Source organism: Myotis lucifugus, unplaced genomic scaffold, assembly GCF_000147115.1.
Source record: "Myotis lucifugus unplaced genomic scaffold, Myoluc2.0 scaffold_44, whole genome shotgun sequence".
Taxonomy (NCBI): domain Eukaryota; kingdom Metazoa; phylum Chordata; class Mammalia; order Chiroptera; family Vespertilionidae; genus Myotis; species Myotis lucifugus.
This window is the reverse complement of record NW_005871092.1, coordinates 5,701,152-5,727,697: the sequence shown is the minus strand read 5'-3', so window position 1 is coordinate 5,727,697 and position 26,546 is coordinate 5,701,152. Positions and strand designations below refer to the sequence as shown.

The 26,546-nt window shown below is 47.4% G+C and overlaps 1 protein-coding gene across 24 annotated transcripts in view; it reads left to right on the top strand.

Moving 5' to 3' along the window:
* Positions 1–25,025, top strand: part of ABLIM1 (actin binding LIM protein 1) — a 245,521-nt gene extending 220,496 nt beyond the window's left edge. For 9 of the 24 annotated variants that reach the window (XM_014455312.2, XM_023753381.1, XM_023753384.1 and 6 more), the window contains 11 exons: positions 5,546–5,650; positions 7,567–7,614; positions 10,964–11,110; positions 13,250–13,341; positions 14,522–14,633; positions 16,112–16,176; positions 17,007–17,067; positions 17,905–17,912; positions 18,904–18,978; positions 19,833–19,913; positions 21,003–25,025. In XM_014455312.2, the coding sequence (XP_014310798.1) occupies positions 5,546–5,650; positions 7,567–7,614; positions 10,964–11,110; positions 13,250–13,341; positions 14,522–14,633; positions 16,112–16,176; positions 17,007–17,067; positions 17,905–17,912; positions 18,904–18,978; positions 19,833–19,913; positions 21,003–21,116 (908 nt within the window). In that variant the 3' untranslated portion in view covers positions 21,117–25,025. Of the gene's footprint in view, positions 1–5,545; positions 5,651–7,566; positions 7,615–10,963; positions 11,111–13,249; positions 13,342–14,521; positions 14,634–15,189; positions 15,272–16,111; positions 16,177–17,006; positions 17,068–17,904; positions 17,913–18,903; positions 18,979–19,832; positions 19,914–21,002 lie in introns of those variants that run through there. The other 15 variants (XM_014455311.2, XM_023753386.1, XM_014455307.2 and 12 more) reach the window with 7 other exon arrangements.
* The last annotated feature ends 1,521 nt before the right edge of the window (positions 25,026–26,546 follow it).

The window sequence follows — 26,546 nt, the reverse complement described above, 5'->3', positions numbered from 1 at the left end:
CATAGGGACACTGGAGTCCTGGGTGGGGTACTCTCTCTGTCACTAGCCAGTGTGGGACCTCGGATGTTGGCTTGACTTTGAGTGTCACTCGCCTCACCTGTGAAACCTCTCCTAGGTCACTAGAGCGTGTGAGGTCAAGTGCCCCGGTGTGTGTAAGCGCCGAGCTCAAGTGAGTCTTCGGTGCCCCCTCGGCATGGTGCTCTTAAAGCACTTTCCGTCTTCCTTTCGCTCTTCACAGCATCTGTGACGTAGGCCCAGAACGGAGATGGAGAGCTGCGGCCCTGGGTCGGCGACCCGGCCAAGGGCTCACAGCTGGCAAGTGGCAGCTCCAGGACCAGACCCCGGGCCTTCCCATCCCTCACTCAGATGAGGTGTGTGCATTTCAGTACAAAATAGACATAGAGTGTAACTCTGATTGTCCACCTCTTCTTCACTGGAAAATCGAATTCTTACTGAGGGTAAGACAGACAGCTACTTCAGTCATGTAAATTACAACATTAGCAATTTTTTTACTTTTTAATAGAAGTATCAACTGGTTCTAAAAATTACAGCACCTCTGTGTGTCTAAGTGGTACTGTATTAAAAAAATATGGATATACTTTTCTGTTTTCAGTCTGAATTTGAAGTTTTTGACACAAGTATTATGAATTTAAGTGATCAACATTAGGCTAAGAGGGATTAGCATGACCCTGAACTTATATTTAAAAACACCTGATAATCTCCCATTTTCTTTTCACTGCACATATACCTATAGCTTGTTCATATGACAGAGTCTATAGAAAATAAACTAAAAAATATAGAAAATGTAAAATATAATGTACATCACAGTATATGCTCGGTTTTAAAAGTAGATGAGCTTTTTGCCGAACTACAAAATGAACCATGGAGAATTTGTACAGTAACTAGATTGCTTTAAAAGCCTGGTATCGTTGCATGGCTAAATGCTGATTCTCCAGAGAATTACTTCTTGGTTGTTATGAAAAAACATCTACCTATTCACATGGAAGGCCTCTCCCGCTTCTGGAAATTCCCATGTGGAGGGAACTTATGGCCATCGGAGAAGCACGTGGACAGGGTACCCCAGGCTTCCCGCGGCCCTCCATTGGAACGGTTCCTTTCCTCTTCCAGCTTGTGTTGTGGTCTCAGGGGAGTTTTGAAAACAAATGTAAGCTGGAGAGCTTGAGGCCCAGGGGTAGGATGACCATCCGAGGAACATGCAGCTAGAAGGGAGGGCCCTTGCATTCTGACAGCCTGAAGCCCAGCCCCCCAGTGCCCAAGCCCACTTCCTGGTCCTTATTTCTCATGCATGCGGCCCGGGCCCCGGGGTCTGTGGAGCTGAGGGTGCCTGCACGGGTGTAAAGCTGAGATGCGCATCACAGGCTGGCTCTGTCTCAGTGGCTTCCCCGTCCACTTCCTGTAGCCTCTGTCTTGTTTCCTGTGTCTTTTTTTTCTGTTTTCTAACCTTCCTTGCAGCCTCATTCTGGGACGTCATTGTTGGGTCATTTGGGCAAGTGCATGCCTGGAGATTTGGAATCTTCACTCTGTTTGGGATCTGTTTGTGCTGTGCTTTCTGCGTTTCTCTTCCCTCCCTTTGAAATACTGTGAGACATTACGTTCTGTGTCCACAAAATGTATCAATCAGATGAGTGGCTCTGGCTCAGACAGGGATTGGACACTTGCTGAAGGGAGCCATGGCACTATTGAAGCTTTAGACAGGCGATCTGGGAACTGTCATGAAATTCTAGATGCTGCCAACTTTCAGGAGCCAATCCAAGGATTCATGTGAAGGAACAAAATGGCTGGGGGTGCGCTATATACAATATTATGTGATAAATACACTATTACATCATTTGTCAGCAGTGCCTTCACTCTGGGCTGATAGGTGGTGATGATGACGATACCTTCATATACGCTATTTCATCTGCTGCCTCATACATTACTTACATAATAAACTAAGCACAAAAATAACCTTTTAGGGCCTCATCAGTTATTTCCTTCCAGGATAGAGTTAAAAGTTTTATCACTTGAAGGTAGGGTATTTAACCTAGCAAAGTTGGAAACAGGCCTCATCTTGAGAATATTTCTTTTTCTTTGAAAAATGACAAAAGTTTGTCATGCCTTTGGTATTCCACGGGTGGAGCACGTGGTACCTAACAGCGCTATGTATGCTGAGCCCTTATTCCAATGAGCCCTCATGACGTGAGGAAATCATATGGTACAGAGTCGCTCAGATGGGCATGTTGCTGAGTCTCTCTTTACCTTGCTTTAAACTTTTGTGGGAGATTTATTTTATTTTATTTATATATTTTTATTGATTTCAGAGAGGAAGGGAGAAGGAGAGATAGGAACATCCATGATGAGAGAGAATCATTGATTGGCTGCCTCCTGCACGCCCCCTACTGGGATCAAGCCTGCAACCCTGGCATGTGCCCTTGACCGGAATCGAACCTGGGACCCTTCAGTCTGCAGGCCAACGCTCTATCCACTGAGCCAAACCAGCTAGGACTGTGGGAGGTGTTAAATGATTATAGAGTTAAATCTACTTACAAAGACTTGAACACATGAGGGCTTTTTCTAGGAACTAGAAAGGTCAATGGTTGCTGAAGATATGCAGCCAAATAAAGAACTGTGCCCAACTGGTGCCAGCGTTCGGCTGGAATGCACCCCCTGGGAGTTCAGAGAGTCGTCGGCCACATCCGAGAAGGGATGGGCTTCTTCGGCCACTTGTCAGCAGAGCACCTTCATGAAGGGAAGATGTTTCATAGTCAGGCAAATGCCAGTTCCAATAACCTTAAACCCTGTGTCCTGTACATGCAGATATTTGTGGGTGCACATGACTCCGGCTAATAAGTATCAAAACATGTAATGGTGTTTCTTGTGATTGGACGTGATAGCCCACACCTGCGCAAACATTTCCCTGAAGTGGCTGATGTTGTACAAGTGCAGGGAGGCTAGAGGCAGCGGGTGCAGGGCAGGAGTAGTGGGGTTCAGAAGCAATAGCATCCCCTGCGTAGGGTCTGCAGAATGAGTCTTCAAAAAACCAACCTCAAAGAAAGCGAGAAAGTTGAATGTCTCTAGAACTTCTTTGGAGAAGAGCCCGTAAGAAGTATTCTGTTTTTCAATGATGGGTCACTCATCTGAATAATCCCTAATGTTTAGAGGAGTCAAGAATTCCCCTGAAATGAAACAGTTAAATTGGGGTTATTGAGGATCGGCTCTAATGGGAACGTTATAAAAACGGGGTGCAATTGTGATCCCATTGCTGCCTTTAATGAAGACAAAGATGGTACCAACCCTGCAGTGGTGCTCACCACATTAGACCATGAAGAGCTGCCGGGTTAGTTCGTTGGCCTCCTTCAATCGTTCATTCACAGACATTTACTGGGCACTCACTCTGGCCAGGCGCTGTGCTGAGCACACAGATGAATGAGACTGAGTTCTAATTCTTCCTTAGATTTAAAGTGGGATTTTCTTCTAAACATAAAGCATAGTCTCCCTCCCCTGCGTGCTTCTACCTGTGTTAATAATACTCATTTTTTTTCAGACAGGAACCGGTTACTTCTTTTTAGGAGAGTGATAGTAAATGAGATAGCGTTTTTTGAAATGAGTTTTTGAATACATTGCAGTTTAGAGTAAAGAGTCATAATTTTTAGAAGCTAACGTCTGACTTAAGTAGTAAAGTCTAATTATAATATATTGGGAGCTAGATGCTTAAGTGACTTGGGGGCGGGGGGGAGACAAAAGTTTCAGAATATGATAACCAAAAACTTAGAATATGTATTAGAGCCAGTTAAATTCAGGTTTCACACCTGAAATATCGTACTGCCCATTTGGTACAGACCTGTGCTCTGGTTACCTAAAATTGCACATATTGAGAGATTAAAACTATGAAATGTGTTGTTTTGAAACTCCGCAGTTAACATCTTTCATTTTCTGCTGGCCAGATTTAGAACAGTTTGGCCTAACTGAAAAACTGGCTCTTGTACATCTAAAATTAGTACAATGTTATATGTCAACTATGTCTCCTTTTTTCAAAAAATTAAAAAGATGGTAGAAAAAAATCAGCTCTTGCTATATATTTTTTTTAAATCTATGATTTATTTTAAGCTGACTGATCTTCATCAAAATTTAAAACTTCTGCTTCAAAGGGCTATCAAGAAAGTAAAAGACAACCCACAGAATGGGAGACAGTTCTCCGTTCACCCCTGCAGTTCGCATGGTCAGCAGGGAGGGCGGAGGCAGTGGTAGCTCTCAGGGCTCCTGCAGCCACGCCCAGCGTCCTCTCCACACCCCTCCCCATTCTCCTCCAAAAACACCACTCTTTCTAGCCAGTGGCCAGTCCTGTTGCTCCCGCCCACTGTGCCCTCCCATGCCTCCTTCCTTAGGATGCTCCAGCCTTCTGAAATCTGAGCGTCCCCACCCTCTGCCCACCACCCACCTGGCGAGCGTACTCTGCCGTGTCCCGCTCAATTCTCATATCTTTCTGTCGCTTTCCTGAGGAATTGATGGTGCACACCTTTCTCTGAGTGTCATAATTTTTTCATATGCCTCTGAATACTATGGCAGGGTATTATATTTATGTGTCTTAAGTCTGACTCCTTAGGTCAGCGGTTCTCAACCTGTGGCGGTCGAACTTTGGCGGTCGAACGACCCTTTCACAGGGGTCGCCTAAGACCATCCTGCATATCAGATATTTACATTGCGATTCATAACAGTAGCAACAGTACAGTTATGAAGTAGCAACGAAAATAATTTTATGGTTGGGGTCACAACATGAGGAACTGTATTTAAAGGGCCAGAAGGTTGAGAACCACTGCCTTAGGTGGACTCTGGGCCCCTGGAGGGCAGGGACTAAATCTCCTTCATCTACTTATCCTCGCTCATAGCTCAGGGCCCAGGTGTCCAGTTATTAGAGTGGGTGGTGCCTCCTCTTCGTAGAGAAAGATGGAGAGAGGTGCACCTGGTCCCACAGTACCTGGGAGAAAGGGGCTGCCTCATCTGGTGTATTTCAAAGAGGAACAGAAACACAAGCTGCAGTGAAGGCATTTGGGTTGCTCAGGGCAAGGCTGGGTGACCACACAGGCTCCGGGCGTAGCCTTCGTTCAGAGAAATGCAGTCCAGCCACCAGCCTCTGTCATCACGCCCGGAAGGCTTGTATTTGGGTTGCCTATCCCACTCCTTCACACGCTTGGGATCTAACCATCTAATAATTGGTCCTGAACCATTACCCAGAGCCTTTCCATTCCTCGTACCGTACGCCCCATCCGATCAGTGCCCTGCCTGCTCATAGCCACATGCCTTGGATGACGTGCCTCGCTGCTAGCTGCTTTACCACCGTGACCTGAACGCAAACCTCTCTTACGGGAAACTAAACCTGATCCCCCCTTTGCCAGCCACGTTGCTACATTGAGTTTGTTTCTTTCGTTCCTCCTTTTTTTGACGTACCTCCTCCCCGTTGGTGGTTTTGAAGTTTTATTACGCTCACTCGGTTTCCTTTATTGCTGTCCCTTCTCTCATTTTGTTTTCTCCATTCTTCTCATTGGAGGCAATGAGCCGTCCAGCGGCCGGAACTCCCCTCTCCCCCACCGGCCAGACAGCCGCCCTCTAACTCCAACTTACGCTCAGGCCCCTAAACATTTCCATGTTCCAGGTAGGAGCTGACGCGGTCTATGTCATGGTGTCCTGTCGCAGTGTAGAATGTAGCCTTGTCACCTCTGTCTCGTCTCCATTGCTCATGCTCTTTACATTGGGATGTACAGTTGACAAACCCTAAATTGCAGGATCTGACCTAGCGGGCCTTTCAAAAACGTTCTATGTGGAACGCCAGGATGATATTGAAGGGTTCGGTTTTCCCAAGTTATTTTTTTTAAATATGTTTTATTGATTTTTTACAGAGAGGAAGGGAGAGGGTTAGAGATTAGAAACATCGATGAGAGAGAAACATCAATCAGCTGCCTCCTGCACACCTTCTACTGGGGATGTGCCTGCAACCATGGTACATGCCCTTGACTGGAATCGAACCCGGGACCTTTCAGTTCGCAGGGCAACGCTCTATCCACTGAGCCAAACCAGTCAGGGCTTCCCAAGTTATTTTTGAAGGGGTGTGGGAGGCGGAGAGTGAAGGAATGAGGGTTTGAGTTGTGTTGTTTTTACTAAAATTCTAATTTCACCTTTATGTCAGCGGCTCCTAAGATATCACGCTGTGGCTTGGCGTCATTGACTAATCAGCACAATGGCGATGCAGTGACCTTCTCGTTCTAAAGATGGAACCACAGCGACACTGAGTGCTTTTCTTTTCCCTGTGTCTCCAACGTGGAGATGCTTCCCCTGGGCTTTTCTGAGCGGAGTAAAATGGTCTCTCTAAGCATATCCCTCACTAACCACCCCCGGAGCCGCAAAGGGATCTTGCAATTTAGGCGTGGTGCTGCCAGCTTCGCTCTGCAGGCGCAGCACCTGCTGTCTGTCGCAGCACGAACAGCCACTGGCCACCGGAACTGGGAAAATCAGAACCCGCCGCATCGTCATGTTTAGGCTCAGCCCCGTTTGCAAAGGCAAGATTGGCCATCCCAAGTCCCGGCAATATTTTTCCGTGGGAAGCACATTGTTTTGCTTCCTTTAGTTCCTGGAAGTGGTTTAATACATGACCCATTATGTTCATGCTAGTATACATAGATGGGATCTGAAATCGTTTTTTTTTCCTTTTGCATTCCAAACTGACCTAATAAAACAGAGGAAACTTCATTGAGATTCATTCCGCTAAGCTAGGATTACCTTTTTTTAAAGTGCCATTGAACCTTGAAAATCAATGTTACGCAGTTGAGCAACCCACCCCTCTCCCCCCTTTTTTTTTCATGAAAAATGCCCCACCAAGATGCAGTGCCCAGGGTTCTGGAGAAACAAAGCTTTTGACATTTCCTGAGTATTTGTGCTCAAAGTGAAATGACAGCATAATCAAACGGGGTCCTGTGTAAATATGTGAATAATATTTGGCATCTCAGTCTTTTAAAAAAAAAAATTGGCCTATAGGAGTTAGGCACACATCCTGGTAGTACATCAGACTAGTTTTGCCCATACAAAGTGTTTCTGTGTTTAAAGAAATTACTCCTAGTTTTTCTACATTGCTTTCCACTGTTCCATTCATTAGTTGAGAAGGAAATTGAGCCACTGGTATCTACTGGGAGCTCAATTTCTAGACAGTAGCATTTTGGGGATTTTCCCCAAACTGGTTACGTCTTCCTCACCGTAGAGTATTCCACTGCTTGCATTTCTTCCTGTTTTAGTCCCACGTTTAGTGAAATGTGTATTGGAAATAAATGGCCCATGAATTAATGACATCTCTATATATGCTAAGATGTATTACAAAGGATTTCAGATCACTTGTTGTAGTGATTCGCTCATTCCTGTAATTTCTGCTTCCAGTAACACCGCTCTTTGTAATACAAAAGTTGACCGTCTGGGTTGTATTTGTTCAAGAGTCTTCAGTTTGGTTTGCCTCTTGCTTGTTCTGTTTTTCCCATCGCGGAACTGGTTCCCATAATCACACACCTTTGCTTTTCATTTCCACAGATCAAGGGATCAACATTTACCGAAAACCACCCATCTACAAACAGCATGGTAAAACCCGCTTCCTCCGCGTTAGCTTTTAAGTAGCAGCGTCTGCTGAACTTCTCTTTGCTGTCCTCTGAAAGGCTTATCAGCTGCTGCTTTCGAGAATCAAACCGGGGTGCCCAGCGAATTGTGCCTTGATGTCCTCCTGAGATGCAAACATTGTGAAATTGGGGTTTCTAGAGGGAGGAGGCTTAGCGTGGTCAGGAAGCTCCTAGCTCAGTGGTCGGCAAACTCATTAGTCAACAGAGCCAAATATCAACAGTACAACGATTGAAATTTCTTTTGAGAGCCAAATTTTTTAAACTTAAACTATATAGGTAGGTACATTGTTATTAACTTAATTAGGGTACTCCTAAGGCTTAGGAAGAGCCACACTCAAGGGGCCAAAGAGCCGCATGTGGCTCGCGAGCCGCAGTTTGCCGACCACTGTCCTAGCTCATTTCTGAGCCCATCTAACCACGTATCGTGCCATTCATTGAGAAGGGGTAGGACTAGCCACACAATAACTCACAAACACCCTAACAAGACATGTTTGTTTTTTCTCTGCCATTTAATAATTTAACCAACCTCTATAACTATTTTGATCAGCTTACAATTTAACTAATTAAAACTAGTGAAAGCCAGCTTTCCGGAAAAATTAATTTGACGAAGCCCTATCAGCTTGGCTGTGCAGTTCCCCAGTTTCTTCTGTAGCATGAAGATATCTGTGCCCGGTGATGGAGTGGATGGGACACACGCTGACTCAGAGTCCTGGCCCTCGTCCCCACTCCTCACCTCAATGGCTCTGTGATTTAGGATGTCATGGACACAATTCCTCTGTCCCTCCGTTTTCTCAAATCTGTGAGTTAGGCTAGTTTGCCTGTGAAATGCCTGCAAGCCAAGAATCACTGCTGTGGGTTTAGAGTGGTGCTTTCCTTGTCTGGGAAAATGGAATTTTGAAGCCCAGGAAACCACCTCACTATGTGTAAATCACACCCTCCCACACACACACAATTAGGTCTCTCAATATTTTCTGCCACCAATCTTGGTGAATGGATTCTTCTAAAGCCAAGATAGGTCTTTAAGTGATTTCAGAAAATTATACACAAATTGTACCCGGAAATTTGAAGGCTGCCTTTAAAAGGTAATTGACATTAATGAGTCCTTAAGGATTAGGATGACACGAAAAGCAAACAAAGTCAAAAAAGCACAGGGGAACATATTTAGGCCAACATTCTTGGGGGGGAAAGAGAATGTATGTATTGTAATGTTTGTGGAATTATGACTTTCTTCTTCATTCTGTTTTTTTTTATTTATTTAAGATTTTACACCACATGCTTGCTTTTTAAAGTTTGTTAACATTGTTTTTGTTTTTTTTTTTTATGGTTTAATGTCTTGTCACCCACTCATTAACATATGAATGTTTACTGACTTCACCAATTCTAATGAGTAAGTACAGTTTGAAGTCACACTTTTTTTTTTTTCCAAATTTAAGAATAAGATTCTCAGTTAGATTGATCCATTTAGAGTCTTTTGAAATACTGGAATCTTTAGGCCCTAAACAAAACAAATGACTAAGACTAAAGATGGAATAATGTTAGATGATTTATTTGGAAGGGATTAATTGGCTTCTTTTCTTGAAATTTACTTTGACTTTCCTCTTTTCCTTCAGACGGTTGTAATTAATTAATCAATTAGAGTAACGCAACCAAAGCAGCACGTCCCAAAGGACATTCTGCAGAACAGGCAGTCCATGCAGTAGAAACGGGGGTCCTACCGAAACCTGGTGTCCGCCCTGGTGCATTTGGAAAATGCTAGGTTTAGAGGAAGGCACGCTTTTTTTTTTCTTTTTTGTAATACAGAACTCAGCCTTTACTGCGCTAACACATTCTGTTCTTCTTTAAGAAGAGGGTATTTATGCAGTGCTTTCCAGCCTGAATTTTTTTTTTCTCATGAGGTTAATGATTCAGAGAAACACTCTTCCAAGCCTGGCCAAGGCCTTGTTCCTTATTATTGCAAAGGACGACCTTGGTCAAGTCACTTAAGCAAATTGAGACCTAGAAGTTTTCAATAAGAATGAGGACTGGGAGCTGAAGATTCAAAGAATTGTATCCAGATTCAACAAGCTGTGAGCCCTGGGAGAGAGGACGTTTTACTTAAAGCAACATAAATATTTTGAAATGTTTAGTAACAGCCCAGGTCACGTGGCAGAAGTAGGACCTGAGCATTTCTCCCCGCTTGCTGGGCTCCATCTCTGATTAGATTTGGGGCTCTAAGCCTCCGATGCTTCCTCTAAGCAGAGCCATTAAGAGCCCTGCGCGGGCCTGGTGCTGCCAGTCTGGCCCCTGTGTTTTAAAGTTGGGTGATTCACTAGTGTGTGCAGACCCTTTTCTCCTGGGACTCAAGGACCCATGTACAAGGGCCCCCAAAACAATGGATATACACCTTCACAGCTGATAGCTCAATTTTGAAAGTTATAACTGCCTTTATCATTATTTGAAGTGCGTGTATACATTTGGGGGGGACACCCCATATAGTATAGAAGTATTACAATGAACTGGAGCAGTATATTTGTGGCTAAGAAGCCAAAAGACAGCCAGCCTGCTTATGATTAACAACTGCAGTCAAATGACAGTATCGTGCTTTTAACTCAGCTCTTTAATTTCAAGTGACTAATTCAGATGTCTAATTGCTCTAGGAGTTTGTCCCAATAGAAATTTCTAGGATGCTGGGAATGTTCTATAACTGTTGTCCAATACAATAGGCAGTAATCACATGTGGCTATTGAGCACTTAAAATGTGCAACTGAGGAACTGAATTTTAGTTTAAAATTTTTTTTTCATTGAATTTTTTTTTTTAAGCCTCACCCGAGGATATTTTTCCATTGATTTTTAGACAGAGTGGAAGAGACAGGGAAAGACAGAGAGAAATATCAATGTGAGAGAAACACATCGATTGGTTGCCTCCTGCACGAGCCCCAACCAGGGCACAGGCCGGGGAGGAGCCTGCAACCGAGGTATGTGCCCTTGACTGGAATCAAAGCCAGGACACTTTGGTCCACAGGCCAATGCTCTATCCACTGAGCCAAACCGGCTACGGCTAAGTTCATTAATTTACTGTAAATTGCCACATTGCTAGTATTGGATAGCAGCCTCCAGAGCAGATGTAGAGCAGGTGTAAAATGAAGCTTTGTTTCTGGTGGAGCATCCAACGAGCTGAGCTGTCCCTGGGCACCACTGACCGGGTGATGGGTTGATAATGGCTATAAGCAGAGCTGTCTGGAGGGGAAACCTTTGCCAGAGAACAAGACCCTGTGAGTGGGTTGACCACCACGGCCTTGCAGACCGGTAGCTAAGCTCCCCCTGATTCCGCCTAGATGCAGCTGCCTTGGCAGCCCAGAGCAAGTCTGCAGAAGACATCATCAAGTTTTCCAAGTTCCCAGCAGCGCAGGCGCCAGACCCCAGCGAGATCCCAAAGATTGAGACGGACCATTGGCCTGGTCCCCCCTCACTTGCCGCCGTAGGTATGCGACTGTTACAGCTAAGCCAAATGGACAGGTTGCTAGGAGATCTCGAAGTGCAATGCTTAAAACTATGCCAGGTTTTTAAGAAAAGTACGACCAAGAAGAGGTAGAATAGTGGGAAGAACTAATGAGGTATTAATGTGTGTGCAAAATGCTTCCAAGCTACCAACACCCCATCACCAGAGCCTTGCTCTAACCAAATCACCAAGATGCAGAACTGGTCTGAAACGGATGATGCGCACGGACCCTCGGAGTCATTACCGCTAAGTCGGTAACTCTTTTGAATGCCATTGAATCAAAGCCTTTTGGCAAGAACATTGTTCTATATAATTAGAAGTCAGCTGGTGAATTAACCGAGGGTCCATGGAAGCATGGCTTCTTTCAAATTTGTTTTAGACTATTTCTGTTTGTAATTGCAGTTCTCTTAACAGCTAATCTTAACCCTGAGCACTTTCACTTTCCTTACGAGATCTTCTTCTCCATTTCTAAGGAGGGCTACTACAGAGTTACGCGTTCTGAAATGACGCGTGTAAAGTTACGTGATTTTACATCCTTCATGTCCATGATTCTGTGCTCCGATATCACATTTCAGCTGCTTCATTCTTTGCTTTGAACCTCAAATGTATGCTCTAGAATTGTGTCTATGTCTTTCTTTACTGTTTTGTCAGTAGTGAAATCACTTGGCCTAAAAAGTGATATTAAGCAAACTCAGGCGCTAATACTAAAAGTTTAGTGAGTTGGACTTACAAATGTGACTATCTTATCACATTTCTGTTGACAACCTAAAAGGCCTTCAATTTTCCAAAATTTCCAAATTGTTTTCCTCATGCTATTTTTTATCAATTTACTATTGGAATAACTTTTACAAGCACTATACTATGTAGATTTTAAAGCAATTTATATGTATAGAAATAGTTGTAGGAAACCCATCTTGGGTTCATCACTCACAAGTATTCTCTACATGATGTTGCCTTGAGATATAGCTTGATTCTTGCAAACTTGTGTTTTCATTTTTATCAATATAAAGAGAGAATACTCACCTTGACTTTTATGATTTTAGGAACTAAGAGCCAATCATATCAGCTTTTCTCTGCCAGGCAGTTCGTGGGGCCCTTGAGGTTCCCAGTTCAGTCACGTTGCTTTGTGGGGTTTCTACCACAGCCAGACCCAAAGGGGCCAGGAGAATTAACATTTTGTTGTTGAAACTGACATGCCTAAATAGTTTAAACCTCTTTGGGGTTCCAAAATGAAGGCAATTTCTGGCCCATTAATCAAAATAAGAAAAACTGAGACGATTAAGGTTTGTTTTGATTAGATTAGCAAGCTTTCCTGTTTCCTCCCACAGTCAGATTAATCCAAGCAATTTAGGAAAAACACTCATTATCTTAATTTTCCAACCATTTAGACAGATTCTTCCTTTCCACCCTCTGTCTCCCTTTACCAGGAAGCTTAAAAATTGTACATGACTTGCTATACTGTACCAAAGTAAGTAGCTTTTTAGCTCTATTGCTGTATGAGAGTTTTTATTGAGTTTTGATCAGTAGAAAACTTTTTTATAATCATTGTTCAAAGGGCTGAGAAAAAGGAAGCATTAGAGACCCATCCCTACATAAAAAGCATACTTGTTATTGAATTTATTAAGGGTAGAAGACAGAGTGATATTATTATGGCAACCTATCTATTCAGCAGAAGAGGAAACTATAAGATTTTAAACCTTGTCATAAACGAGTGACTATTTAAAAGCATGTGGATGAATTTAGACGTCTCTCTATTTGAAAATTGACCTCAGGGACATTGAAATAAGAGTAGATGCTCCTCCTACTTACTACTGAGAGCTCTAACCAGGGAGGACTCAGACCCCATCGCAGTGGCAAACCCGAGCTTTAATTGAGCAGACCAATTACCAGGCTTCACCAGATCCCACATTCAACCCGCTTGTCAAACAGACTCGCTGTCTGGAGAAAGCAGCCAAGTAGCGCTGAGCTGGCGGTAGGCTCCTTTTTCTCCTGGTGCTGTTCACTCATGGTCAAGACCACTGCCGACCGTGGCGGCCTGGCCAGTTGAGCCCAGGTGGACTAGTCCCGTCCGATGCCCCTGCCGTGCGGCTAATGTGAGAAGTTGTCTTTGCTGTGGAATTAGGAGCTGACATGAGACGCAGATCCAGTGGCAGAGAGGAAGACGATGAGGAACTCCTGAGACGCCGGCAGCTTCAGGAAGAGCAGTTAATGAAGGTTGGTCCTTAAACTACTTCGCTGCAGTCTTCAATTCAGTTCTCTCCCGTCCATATTTCTGGAGTGACTACTATGGGCAAGCCACCAAGTGGTCCCAGCCCTCAGGGGGGCTTCTAGTGATTGTCATACAACAGAGTACTGAGTGGGTGCTGGAAGAGGTGACCTGAAGGCTGGAGGTCAGAGGGCCGTGTGATGGTGTGGGCTTTTGCAAGGAGAGTGAGACCCTGAGCGGGCATGTGAGTGTGGTACCTGTGTTGAAAGGATGCTGAAGGGCCCAATAGAGCCAAGGTGTACACCAGGTTGTTCAACACCTTCCTGCCCCCGTGCAGGCTCTCCTGAAGGAATTCCCTTGGGATTGAGCTTTTCTCCAAGTCTTTCCTCAGGACTCATGGGACCTTGTGTGTATATCTGGGCCAGGGGAGAGGGGATGAAATAGACTGCCTCTAAGAAGCCCTCATGGGCTTCTCTCTCACATGGGCCTACAGCATCCAGAAGACCAACAGAAAGGCAATTATAGCCTGGGGTAGAGGGGCCAGGGCATTATAAACTCTCCCTCCAATGAGGAACTGATGAATCCCTTCCAATGACATTTTCCAAAGATGCTTAATCACATGGGCAATGCACATGATACGAGTTATATGAAAAGATAGGATGCAGAGTTGCATTTATAGTATGATCCCAGTTTTGTATAACATGTGCCTAAACGTACTGGATGGATATAAACCAAAATGCAAATGGGTGTCTCTGGGTGGTGGGTTATGGGTTACTCTTCTCTGGGTTTTCTAAAATGAGCAAGTCTTACTTTTTTTTTCTTGTTTTTAAACAAATCAGTGTCGTTTCTTTTTAAAGGCTACTATTCCCAATGCCCCCTTCCTACATCAAAACTCCACACACACTCACACATGCCTGCTGAGGTCACCTGCTGGCACTTGGGGGAGAGCGAGGGAGGGAGAACACCCTTCTGACATGGAGCCTGACAGGGAAATGCCAGCCTTGACATTGAAGAGGCTGAGGAGTCAAGGTCCAAAACCTGTCTGAGCTCCAGAGGCACCACCAGCCTCTGAGACTATCCATCCAGGCTTTGCCCAAGTCGGCACTTCTCACAGGACCTTCTAAAAAAGAAATTTTTCATGAAAGTAATTGTGGGCTTCCCTTCCATTTTTCTTTTCTTTGTGAATAGCTCAACTCAGGCCTGGGGCAGCTGATCCTGAAGGAAGAGATGGAGAGGGAGAGGGAGAGCCGGGAGAGGGCAGCCCTGTCAGCCAGTCGCTATGATTCTCCCATCAACTCAGGTGAGAGCAGACCCACCACCTCCCCCGAGCCGACAGCCGGCCACCTGCCTGCAAGGGCCCGGCCTTGACCTTCCGGGAGAAGCAGGGACATTTCTGGTGGAACCCACAGGGTGTTCTCCAGGGAAGGAAGTGTGGGAAACCCACTCCATGTCAGCGTAGCTTCTAGGCATGTCATGGCTCTTCCTTAAATGTGGGTTTCCTTTCTGCTGCAAGTGGGGAGCCCTTTGAGGAAGGACCTTAAGGACACAAGGGTTCAGGTTAGAATAGTCATGAAGAGGGAGGCAGCGTAAAGGGAATTCTTAGAGAGAACAGGATGCTTTTTTATGACAGCACAAACTAGACTTTCTAAATATTGTAATTTTACATTAATGTGTTCAATACAAAGCTGAAGACTCGTGGTGTTATGTTTGACACTTTTGAAAGACATTACTTATATATTGGCTATATCAGGATAGTTTCCCCTGCTTATATTTGTCAAAAGCCAATTCTCTCTTAACCCACAAGATTTTTCCTCCCATGTTCTGAATTAGTGCCTGCTTTTCTCCCCTTCCTTTAGAAATGTGTTTAGTGTTTGCTGTCTGCAGGCATCTTTGCTAAACATTATCTCACTTAATCTTCATGACGTGCCAGTGAAGTAGGTAATATTATTATTATCCCAATTTTGTAGCTCAGGTATAGGAAGTTTGAGTAACTTACCCAAGGTCACGCCACTAATAACTAGCAGGACCCAGATTTAGGAGTCCAGGTATCATAACCCCAGAGCCCACGACCTCAACGGGGTGCCCTGCCACCTCTCAGATGCTCGCCTGGCATTGACCTTGGATTGGGTGGTTACTAACCTTCAGAGTCCCAATCAACTCCACAATTATGTTCTGTAAGAACATATCGCACTATACCCACGTGGGTCAGAAAATGAAGACTTAAAAAGATGAAGTACTTGCCCAGAGATACAGAGGCATTAAGTTGCAGACCCAGATTCAGGCCCAGGTCTGCCTTCCCCAAAGCCCAGCCGTTCGTGAGGCATCCATCCCAGGCCTCCCAGGAGTCCAGTCCGACTGATAACTTACATGGCTGACTTTCGGGTCAGTGTTTGCCGCCATATCACCTGAGGCATGGGCTTATGCATCCAGAGAGTCCTGGGTTCAAATTGTTGCTCGGCTGTTTACAAGCTGAGTGACCTTGGGCAAGATACTTCACTTTTTTTGGCCCCTATTTCTCCTCCTGCAAAATGGAAATAGTAACAGCGTAGTTAGACTCAGAGGTAAAGAATCCCCACCCCATCTCCATAATATCACCCCCCCCCCATTCCCTGCATCACCTAATAGGCTGGTGTTTGGTGAACATTTCAGCCCAATATTATTTGGATTGTTTTTTTCTAAATCTTCTATTCTGCAAGGTAGTAGATACGCTGCCAATTTCATTGAAGAATGGGACTTCCTGTTTCCTAACAGTTGCTTTTTTACCTCTTTCTCGCTTAGCTTCACACGTCCTGTCATCTAAAACCTCGTCTCTCCCAGGCTATGGAAGAAACGGGCTTCACCGGGTAAGGTTTCCCCATCAGTCACTTCTGAGTCAGTTGTGGTCTAAGTGCTGACGTACCGCCGGAATACAACTGACGCGGTGATCTCGGCGTTAGCACATAATGAAAATTGTAATCTCCCTGGTCTCCTAATAAATCACTTCGAATTACGGGCAAAATATTTCTATTGAAAGAAAGGGAAATTGACATTGGATAACAGAATAGCTTGTGTAAGTTTATGGGAAGACTAGGTTAAGTAATAGGGTGGCAAATATTTCTGCAATCAACCAAAACAATTATTTGAGCCTTTATCTCTGCTGTAAAATATATATATATAGGAAAGCCCAGCTGGGGTGGCCCAGGAAGTCAACAGTTCAATTCCTGGTCAGGGCACATGCCCAGGTTGTAGGCTTGATCCCCAGTAGGGGGCATGCAGGAGGAGCCGATCGATGAGTCTCTCTCATCAATCTCTATATCTCTCTATTCCTCTCCCTTGCCCTCTCTAAAATCAATAAAAAACATATTTTTAAAAAATATATATAGGAAAGTTTTTTGCTACCTCCCTCCCCACAACACATGGAATAAATGTAATTGTGTGACTGTGTAGAGAGACGTTTTATTATGTATCAGCAAGAGGTACTTGCTTACCGAGGACCTGCTGAGTAGCGGCATTGATTGTACTACCAAAAATAAAGAGATCTCACGAAAGTAGAAGAAGTAGAAGGAAAATCGTGAGGGCCTAGGAATTCAGTTTGGGAAGAATTCTTAGGTTTTGCAAATCCTTCCTTTTCACCTGACTCCCAAACGATCACTGTGCAGTCGGTTTTCTAATACTGTGTTTTTTCTCATTTCAGCCCGTTTCTACAGACTTTGCTCAGTACAACAGCTACGGGGACGTCAGCGGGGGAGCGCGAGGTGAGGGCGCTGTGGCCACACTGACTGACCATGGCTGAGGTCAAGCACAGGCTGTGCAATGACAAGTACATTCGCTGGGTTCATGCTGCCTTACGTTCTGAAGTGGGATCCCACCCACCCTCTGCAAGCTAGCAGAGCATTTGTTAACATTTCAAAGGATCTCTAGTGACATGAGATCAGGAGAAGTGAGTTTGTAAGAAGCAAGTTTGTAATCGCTTCTGCTGAGCACTCAGACCCTTGGAGGTGCAGTGATGGATGGGCCTACCTTCCAAATGCATACAGCTGAGCCTGGCTGGTGTGGCTCAGTGGGTTGAGCGTCGTCCCATGCACCAAGAGGTCACAGGTTCAATTTCCGTTCAGGGCACATGCCCGGATTACAGGCTCAATCCCCAGTAGTGGGTGTGCAGGAGGCAGCCGATTGATGTTTCCCTCTTGATGTTTCTATCTCTCTCTCCCTCTCCCTCTCTCTCTAAAAAAAATCAATGAAAAGAAAAATCAATGAAAACATTTTAAAAAATGCATACAGCGAAGACAGTGAGAGAGAAGCTCTATGTGATAAATGCTATGATTGGAGATGCAGAGAGAAGGCAGAAACGCCTTCACGGTGCCAGGGAAAACTTCTGCAAGAAAAGGGTGTTTAACTGATAACTGGAACCTGAGCAGGCATTTCCTGGCTTCAGGGGGGCAGACAGAAGGGCACTGTGTACCGTTCAGAGCGCCAGAGCAGGGAGCAAATGGGGTCATTGGGGAAAGTTTGGGCAGTTGCAACAGGACACAGTCTCTGTATTAATGTTTCTGTGTTTCCCTGCTGACAGTTCTTTTCTCTTCTCTTTGCAGACTACCAGGTATGGAACACTGTCCCTCTTGAATTGGCCACGCCAGCAGAACAGCCATGTTTCAATCCAGATGTGTGCTGCTGCGCCAGGGAAGGGTTTCTGTTGAGAGATGCTGATTTGGGTTGATCTGTGGAATCGTTAGTCTATAGCTGTGAGAAGCCAGGGGAGCAGGCATGCCTGTGCACAGGTCCACTGTCCCCACAGGCGGGGGCCATGGCAGGAGCCAGGCCAGTGTCAGAGCACTGTCTTGCTACGGCCTCGAAGAGTCCTCTCTCAGGGGGATGTGGCTCAGCATCAGGGTCTGCCCATGTACAGTGTATTTTCCCCTTTTTTTAAATCTCCATCTGTGGATATTTTCCATTGATTTTAGAAAGACAGGAGAGGAGAGGGAAGGAAAGAGAGGCGCGGGGGAGAGAGGGAGAGAGAGAGAAACATCAATGTGTGAAAGAAACATCCATCAATTGCCTCCTGACCGAGGATCGAACCCCCATCTATGTAGGTGCCGTGACTGGGAATCAAATCTATGACCTTTTTGGTATACGGCCAAAAGGAAAGAGATGTTTGGTACCATTCCTTTTTTCCTACCACCTAAACCTTAAAAATTATGACAGAGAATGAGAAAAGGAAAAATATGCAAAGAAACGTAAGATAAAAATAAGGAATCAACAATCATAAACTTCGTAAATCTTTTTTATATCCCATATACTTTCATGCTTGGAGCCTAAATTCAGGGACTAGTCACTACAGTTCAGCCAGGCTATTTCCCCAGCTTGATTAGAAGAGAGCAGTGTTCCTGCTCTTGGGCAGCAAGGATCTCATTTTGGAAAGCCCGTATGATTAAGATGCCTGTAGTGATTAAGGTGCCTGTAGTGATTAAGATGGCATCTCTCAAACGGTGACGAGGATTTGAGACCCAATCAGGAGGATTCGGGAGCCCACAGAGGCCTCCAGCTCCCTATGCAGCCAAGGGCTCCTCCTTGACCCAGCTTCTCTGTTGCAGACCCTGCCGGATGGCCACCTGCCTGGTATGAGAATGGACCGCGGAGTGTCTATGCCCAACATGCTGGAGCCAAAGGCAAGTGCGGCTGTTCCCTTCCCTCCCCCACGGGGATGCCTACCTGGGAGGTAACCCTAGAAGACACTGCTTTTCTGCCTTTTCCCCATCCTCTGTGCCGAGGCCTGCTGGGCTCTAGGCTGGTGCCCTAGGCAAGCCATGTCCCAAAGCACCTTGCCATCCTCGGCTCATTTCGTCACCCGAGTCAGCAGCCTCACTGCGTGTGCCGCCACAGGCTCACAGGAAGTGCCAGAGGGTCTCCTGGGACCTCGGTACTCATGTGGCCCCTGCCATGAACCCACAAGGCACGCCCAGTGCTGAGGGGAGCCTCGGCAGGCTGCTCCAGATGGGATGACCAGTATGTCCCAGTTTGCCCAGGACTTTCCCAGTTTTTGCACTGAAAGTCTTGCCTCCCAGGACCCTCCTTGGTCCCGGGCAAACTGGGACAGTTGGGACAGTTGGTTGCCCTGGATCCAGAGGTGTCCAAGGGCCATGCTCCCTGGGGACCCTGGGCACTCGGCTCAGTGTGTCATCCGCCAGAACACTTCTCTGGGTCAGCCTGGCTCCGTGGATTCGCGAGCCAGTTTTAGAAGAAGATTGTTAAAGAATAGACAAAGGCATCCAGTTCTCTTCGATGTTTAACTTCATCCCCAGGACTTGGCAAATGTGTCTTCTTCCCCCCAACAGAACCCCCCAAAGGCACAGGCTACAGGGGGCCCCGGGGGGCTGTGGGGCACCTGTGAGAACCTGGCACCTCCGATGTCCTCATCATAATCTTAGGAGCTCTCTCGGGGAGTCCTAGAGCGTCGGTCGATTCTGTTTGCTAATAAAATGATCCATGTGTTCTAGAAGAGATGTTTGTCTTCACTTCTCAGATATTCCCATATGAAATGCTCATGGTGACCAACAGAGGGCGCAACAAAATCCTTCGAGATGTGGACAGAACGCGGCTGGAGGTAAATAAATAAAAATCTAGTCCTAATTGCAGCTCCCTGGGCATTCCCTCCAACTTTCCCCTAATTGGGAAATGTTTCTGTGAAGGCAAAAAAAAATTAAAGGACCAATCTCATAATGTAGGTAGAATTAGTAACACCTTTGGAGAAAAGCCCACATTTATACTTAAAAGATCAGTATTAAATACCCGCCCCCCTCGCCCCCCAGGAAAACCCAGTATGATTTTAGTCCTTTTCTTTGGAAACTTGGTGTTGCCATAATTATGGCTGGTGGCGTAGAGAGGACTCTCCATCCCTCTTCCAATGGCCCCAGCTCCCTCCTTCCCCAGCCTCGGTTGAGCTCATGGAGAGGGGAGGGAACGCTCAACAAAGACGTTTGTATGAGCAGGTTCCCCCGGCTGCTTCCGCATTCCTTGCTGAGGGTTATCTGGGTACACATACCTAAGACCTCCTTAGACACGGGGACTGATCTTTGTATTTTTCCATCTGAATGATTTTAATTAAGAAAAGCCCTGGCTGCCAGCCTCGTAAAGAATGGCTCCTTTTCCCTGACAAAAGGCTGAACCTTTGTACACAAGGTCAGCCTGGCACAGAGACTCAGGGCTCTTGTATCCTAAGCGCATGTCTAGGGGGGGACAACAGGTGAAAGTTCTCTGTAGTAGGCCAGGCAGCCATCCACCTCAACACTGTGGCTGAGCCAGGAGGAAGCTGGGCTCCCCACGGCCCACTTTGCAAGTCTCTCTCTGGCTTTCTGTGGTCCATTTTCTCTGCATCTCCTCAACATCCCGAGGACCTGAAGTAGACTCCCTTCTAGCATAATAAATCAGCTTCCTAGTCCATCACCATTCAGTGCTGTTATAATAACCGTTAGTGCCGCGCCAGCCCTTTTGTCTGGAGGGCTGGGCGCCTCACCTGGCCACCCAGGTAAGGAAGAACTAGGTGCAGTGCCTGCTAACCGGCCTCAGAAGTGTGCTCTCTCCCATCATTCTGCCTTGCTCTTCAAGACGATTCCTTGTAAACTGGAGAGCAGCTCCCACGGCCAGCCGCCCGTGTGGGCATCAGGACTGACCACCGTCTGTTCTCCCTCCACAGCGCCACCTAGCCCCAGAGGTGTTTCGGGAAATCTTCGGAATGTCCATACAGGAGTTTGACAAGTTACCTCTTTGGAGACGCAACGACATGAAGAAAAGAGCAAAACTCTTCTAAAGTCCCACATGTAGACAAGCAATTAGGAAGAGGACTGCCGATGGCGGTGACGCATAGGATGTGGTATTAAGCTTTGAACTGGACTGGAGAATTTGCAAACTACTGCCCCTCAGCAACAACCAAAAGGGGGAAATCTGATTAAAACACCCACGAGCCAAATCCTGGGCCGACCAACGGCAACACTTGCCAAGAAGCCATGGGGTAGAGATCTCTATGTTCCCACACCCGACAGCAGCGTTCACATGTGACCTTTCACCTCACCTTGTGCACACAGCAGGGCCCCTTCCCTGGTCTCCCTTTCACTGTTGTCCGACCGTAGTGCTCACTGTCTGGGTAAGAGCCAGCAAGTGCCCTTAGGATGCCGCACGGAGCAAGCAGCTGTCGTCATGCCCAGTCTGTGTATGTTTATGATGTAGCATGTGGCTAAGGAGCAAGAGCCTGGGGGGCGTGTCCACGTGGTAGCAGCCGTTTGCACACCCCTTCACCCCGGCCTCAGGCAGCTCTGCTCCTGTGGGGTGGAACCCCGAGTGGGAACCCAGGGGCTACTTGAGTGGGCTGAGTAGCAGCCGGAGCCATTTTTAACAAGCTCCTTATTCTCCACTGTCATCCAGGCCCTGGTTTGCAAATTACTCAGCTTTTTCTTTTCTTTTTCTTAATTTTAAGGGAAAAGGAAGGACAAGGAAAAGCTCCATCACTTGTTTTCTGCTTCAGATAGTGTGATTCATGCGGGTCCCCCGTTGGCAAAGAAAGGAAAGGGAAAAATCGCCTCTAGATTGGCACAGGTGCGTGCTGTTCGGTGATTCTTGCCCAGGGAACATAGCACTCTTGGAAAAAAAACAAAAGTCCTGTGCCCTCCTGGTGCCAGTTCCCACCCTCCGCTCTGCACCTGGCATCCGCTGGATTGAATCTCGCCCTCGCTGGTTCTGGTTGTTTCCTAGGTCTTCCCAGTAGTCGGCTAAGGAAAGGCATTGTTTTCTGTTTGAAGTCTCTGCAACTCCAAGGTCGATGGCCTGACACTGATTTCCCGTGGCCTTTTAGCTCTTCTCCTTGCTCGGCACTGTTGACCCCATGTGTGTGCACACGCACCCACGCGCACTGGGCCTTCTAACTTATTTTACAAACGGCTCTGCCGGGGTGGACCTGCGCAGGTCTGTTCCGTGGTCTGGAGCCAGACTGCAGTGTGCGGTCTTGCTCCTTCGTTTATATCAGTTGCCTCTTGCTTCGTTCGCTATTTCTGCTGCCCCCTCTTCTCTCCCTCGCCTGCCATTGGCAGCCTGTGTGTCCTAGTCCTGGCTTTGCTCTGGCAAAGTGTGGGGGCGGGGACCACAGTGTATTCCCGGCAGTTCCCTGCCACCATCAATAACAAGGCTCCCAGCGCTGGGCGGGTGGAGAGAGTGTTTGTCATTGTGGGGTCGACAAAGGACCCTCCGTGTTTTCATCGGTTAATGAGTGTCGCCCCGTGCACATGCAGATCAAATATCCACGGAAGAGAAGCCGCAGTGACCGTTAAAGAGCTGAGCCCAGGACCTGTTCCCACTCACTCAGCGTTGCTTTTCTGGTCTCTTTGGAATTTGGTTCTGCGTCCGCCTTGGGAGACAGCAGCCCTTCGTTCCATGTCAAGTGTGTGAGCAGATGTAAACTGCGCCAGGTAGATAGGCATTGCCCCCAAATGCAGCAGCCTCCTGTTCGCAAGCAGAGCCGTGCCGTGCTCTGGAGAGAGCGGGCATCGAACCCTAACGCAGAGCGGGCTCCCCAGCTCCCCTCCCCGCAGAAGGCTCCGGCCGGAGGGCTGGCCGATAGGCAGCCTGCTTCTCCTGACTGCCAACCCCGGTGAAGGGCTCCCACACACCATCCGCTGTGTGAAACGGGTCCGTGTTCTCTGCCTGGACCCGCCCCGCACTGCACATACACGTCCCCGGGTAACACAGTCACACGAGCAGGGATTGCTCGCTTCGGGGGTAACACAAGGGCTACGTCTTTGCGCGTTGGGCTTCCGTACGATTCTTTCAGCGCTGGGCATGTGGAGGAAAGAGGCCTCGATGGCGCCGGGAACGGCAGTGCTTCCTTTAAAGATTCTTCCAGAAAAGCCAGGCTGCCAGGCAGGCCCCGTGTGATGCACGACGAGGCGTAAAGGGTTGGATACCCTTGCACCGCCCGCTCTGCCTCTGCGTTGTGGTTGGGTTAGTGATGAGATGTTCGGGATGCAGCTCCCTGCATGACTGAGGAGAAACGGCCGTTCTCTGTCTGCAGCCTGGGACGGAGGAGGGCGTTACGGCCAATAAGATGCAGAAATGAAAGAAACCGTGTCTCTGTTCTGCCCTCCGGCCGCTCTGCCCGCTCCACGTTCTGCGGTTTCCCAGCTGAGCCGAGCAGCAGCGCTTTGCAGCCCTCACCCTCCCAGTCACATTATGTCCATCAACGCCACTCAGAGGCGTTCTTGGCTGGACACGTTTATAAAACCGTCACCTAATTTCTTTATACTTGGAAGCAAACACCTTTTTCTAAAGAATTGCTTCTCAGATGATTATATAAAATATACATGCTTTTGCTAGTTTACAAAATTCAAATTCACTTTGGACTAAATAGGTCTTTCTAAAAACTCTTTTACGCAAACTTGGTGTTAGCAGTCCTCCTGTGTGCTGAAGGGGCAGGGGACACCACCCCCCCCCCCCCCCCAAGGCTGTGGGCCCACAGGGCTTTCTGACGTCATGAATGAGGGTGGGAGGACCTGACCTCTGTCCCCAGCCCTCTGTCCTCTGAGGCAGGCCCCGTTTTTACAAATCACTCTTTTGTATTTCTGGCCGCTGTTTGATCAGTACTTCCTAAGCCAGCCTGGATTTCAGCTGCTTTTTAAAATTATTTTCCTTTGACACACCAAGTGTTGGTCAGAATGCCCTAAAACTCACCCCTTAGTGCTCCTGTTCAAAGAACATTCTACCCGGAAAGAGAGATTCCTTTGCACGTGAGATTTGCAGTGACGCCCCGGCTTCGTGATGATGTGCATGAAGGGAACTAACTACCCGACTGTGTCCCAGTGAAAAGGAGGAGGAACTTGCACTTGGGCCCTGAAGAGAAAAATCACTCCTTCCATTTACCGCCCAGGAAACTGGGGGGAGATGGTGACCGATCTGCTTTGCACAGGGATTTTTGTGTTTTTATTGGGCAAGTTTAATTCATGGCCAGCTCAGAAAAAATGGGGGAGGTGAGTAGTTTAGGCTGCAAGAAGCTTGTTAACCGATATTTGTGGACACAGCAAAATTAAAGAACCCCAAAACTCTCTGATGCTTCGCGTCACTGGATGGAGGCTGTCATCGTCAAGTGAAATTCTCCCCCAAAGTGTCTCCGAGTCCCTTTCTGAGCCTGCCCGCCAGAGGTGGGAGGAGATGGTCCTGGGACGCCGACCGAAAAGGCTCTGAGCCACTTCATCTGCATCGGCCTGTGTCTTCACCCTGCAGAAGAGACCGATGCCACAAAATCGATGTCCTGGGGGGTTTATGTAACGAATGTGTGTGTTTTCTGTGAGTTGCGGGCAGTCCTGCATCTAAGTTCTCCCGGTTCTTTTCCGTTTCGGAGGGGTTGATGGGATTGTTTTCGAGTGTTGGAAGGCCTGCTCTTCTCCCCGCCCTCCCTCCCCCTTTCTGAGCTAAGGAAGCTTCCATTTGGAAGAAGTGCTGTGTCAAAGATGTGTCGTGTCCCCCCGTGAAAGTGAGTGGCTGTCCGTCTGCACCCCGGGTGCCGCGTGCTGGTCTGCAGGAGGTGGCCGGCGGCCCCCCGGGGCTGCGCCTACGGCTCCGACCTTCCCCTGACTTTCCCCTTGCTCCTGTTGCAACAGCACTCGCCCCTCCGCGCTGTCCCCCGCGTCTCTGTTGTACTCACGACCCGGTGAATAAAGTGTGTGCTTTATTCGTAGACGCCTCCACACGTGTGTGCCTTCCTGTCCCCCTGCTCCCTCCTGAGATCGGTCCCATCCGTAAAAGCACCAGCCCGGCTTCCAATAACCAAGATGAAGTCAGAATCCAGCCCAGGCCTTGGGCATGCATTTCTATTACGTAGGAAGGTGGGTTGGAGTGGGTAGGGCAACAAAATAGCCCTGGAAGCCTGGCCAGTGTTGCTCCATGGTTAGAGCGTCAGCCCGTGCAAGGAGGGTGGTGGGTTCGATTCCATGGGATAGCCCAGGGCTGTTTGTCCAGTTATCCTGACCATCGTGACGAAGTCGACTAGAGGAAAACAAGTTTTCATCTACCTGGTGACCTACCTGGTGTTTGCCTTTGTGACAATCTCGTCTTTTGGACAAGGCTGGGGGTTGGGGAGGTTTGGGGACAGGAGCTTCTGGGCTGCCCTGAGTGCGGGCCATTTTACTAAGAAACCAGCAGGCAGTGGGAGGAAAAGGTCCTTTTGATCTGCACCGCCAAGACTCGGGGCTGGCCAGAAAATACAAGGGTCTGTGTAGACTGGCCATGGCCTCTGCTCATAGCTGTTCTGCCACGTCTATCAAGCCTGCTGTCTTGGTCCCTTTGGGCTGCTGGAGCGGAAGCCCATGAGCGGGTGGCTTGAACAGCACACCTGTGTTCCTTACTGTTCTGAGGCTGGGAAGTCCACAGCCAAGGTGCGGCAGGCCAGGTGCCTGGGGAGGGCCTGCTGGTTGTAGATGCCGCCTTATCTGTCCTCACATGGGCAGCCGCGAGGAAGTAAGCTCTCCCATGTCTCTTCCTATAATGCGGGGGCTTGGGGTCTTTCTTCTGCCCAGGGCCACTTGGATATCTATAACATCATTCGCAGGCCGCACAAAATTATCAACTTAAGTCTTAGCCTGCTATATTTGGTCAAACTTTTTTAAAAAATATTTTTATTGATTTCAGAGAGGGAAATCGAGAGATAGAAACATCAATGATGAGAGAGAATTATTGATCGGTTGCCTCCTGCATGCCCCACACTGGGGATGGAGCCCATAACCCAGGCACGTGCCCTGACCGGGAATTGAACCGTGACCTCCTGGTTCATAGGTCGACGCTCAACCATTGAGCCTCACCGACTGGGCTTTAGTCAAACATTTAACTCCCCCCTAATGCCTTGGCAGAGCCAGACCAAATGATTTCGCAGGCCTTATTCAGCCTGGACATTACCCACCCCTGCTAAGGGTACTAATTCCATCCTCCATGCTCATGATCTAACTGCCTTCCAAAGGCCCTACCTCCCAATACCTTCCTGTTGGGGGTTCGAGATTTAACATGAATGGGGGCACACAAACACGCAGTCCATAACCCCCGTCCGGGGGCCAGTTGCACTAGCATTCGGTAGACCCTCACCCACAGCTGGAAGCAGGTTCTTATCAAGACAGTTGGACAGTTAGTTCACTGTTGTAGAAAACAGGTCAGGAAACCCCTCCTGGAGGCCTGTGTCCCACTAACTTCCGCCTCCAGCCACACCAGC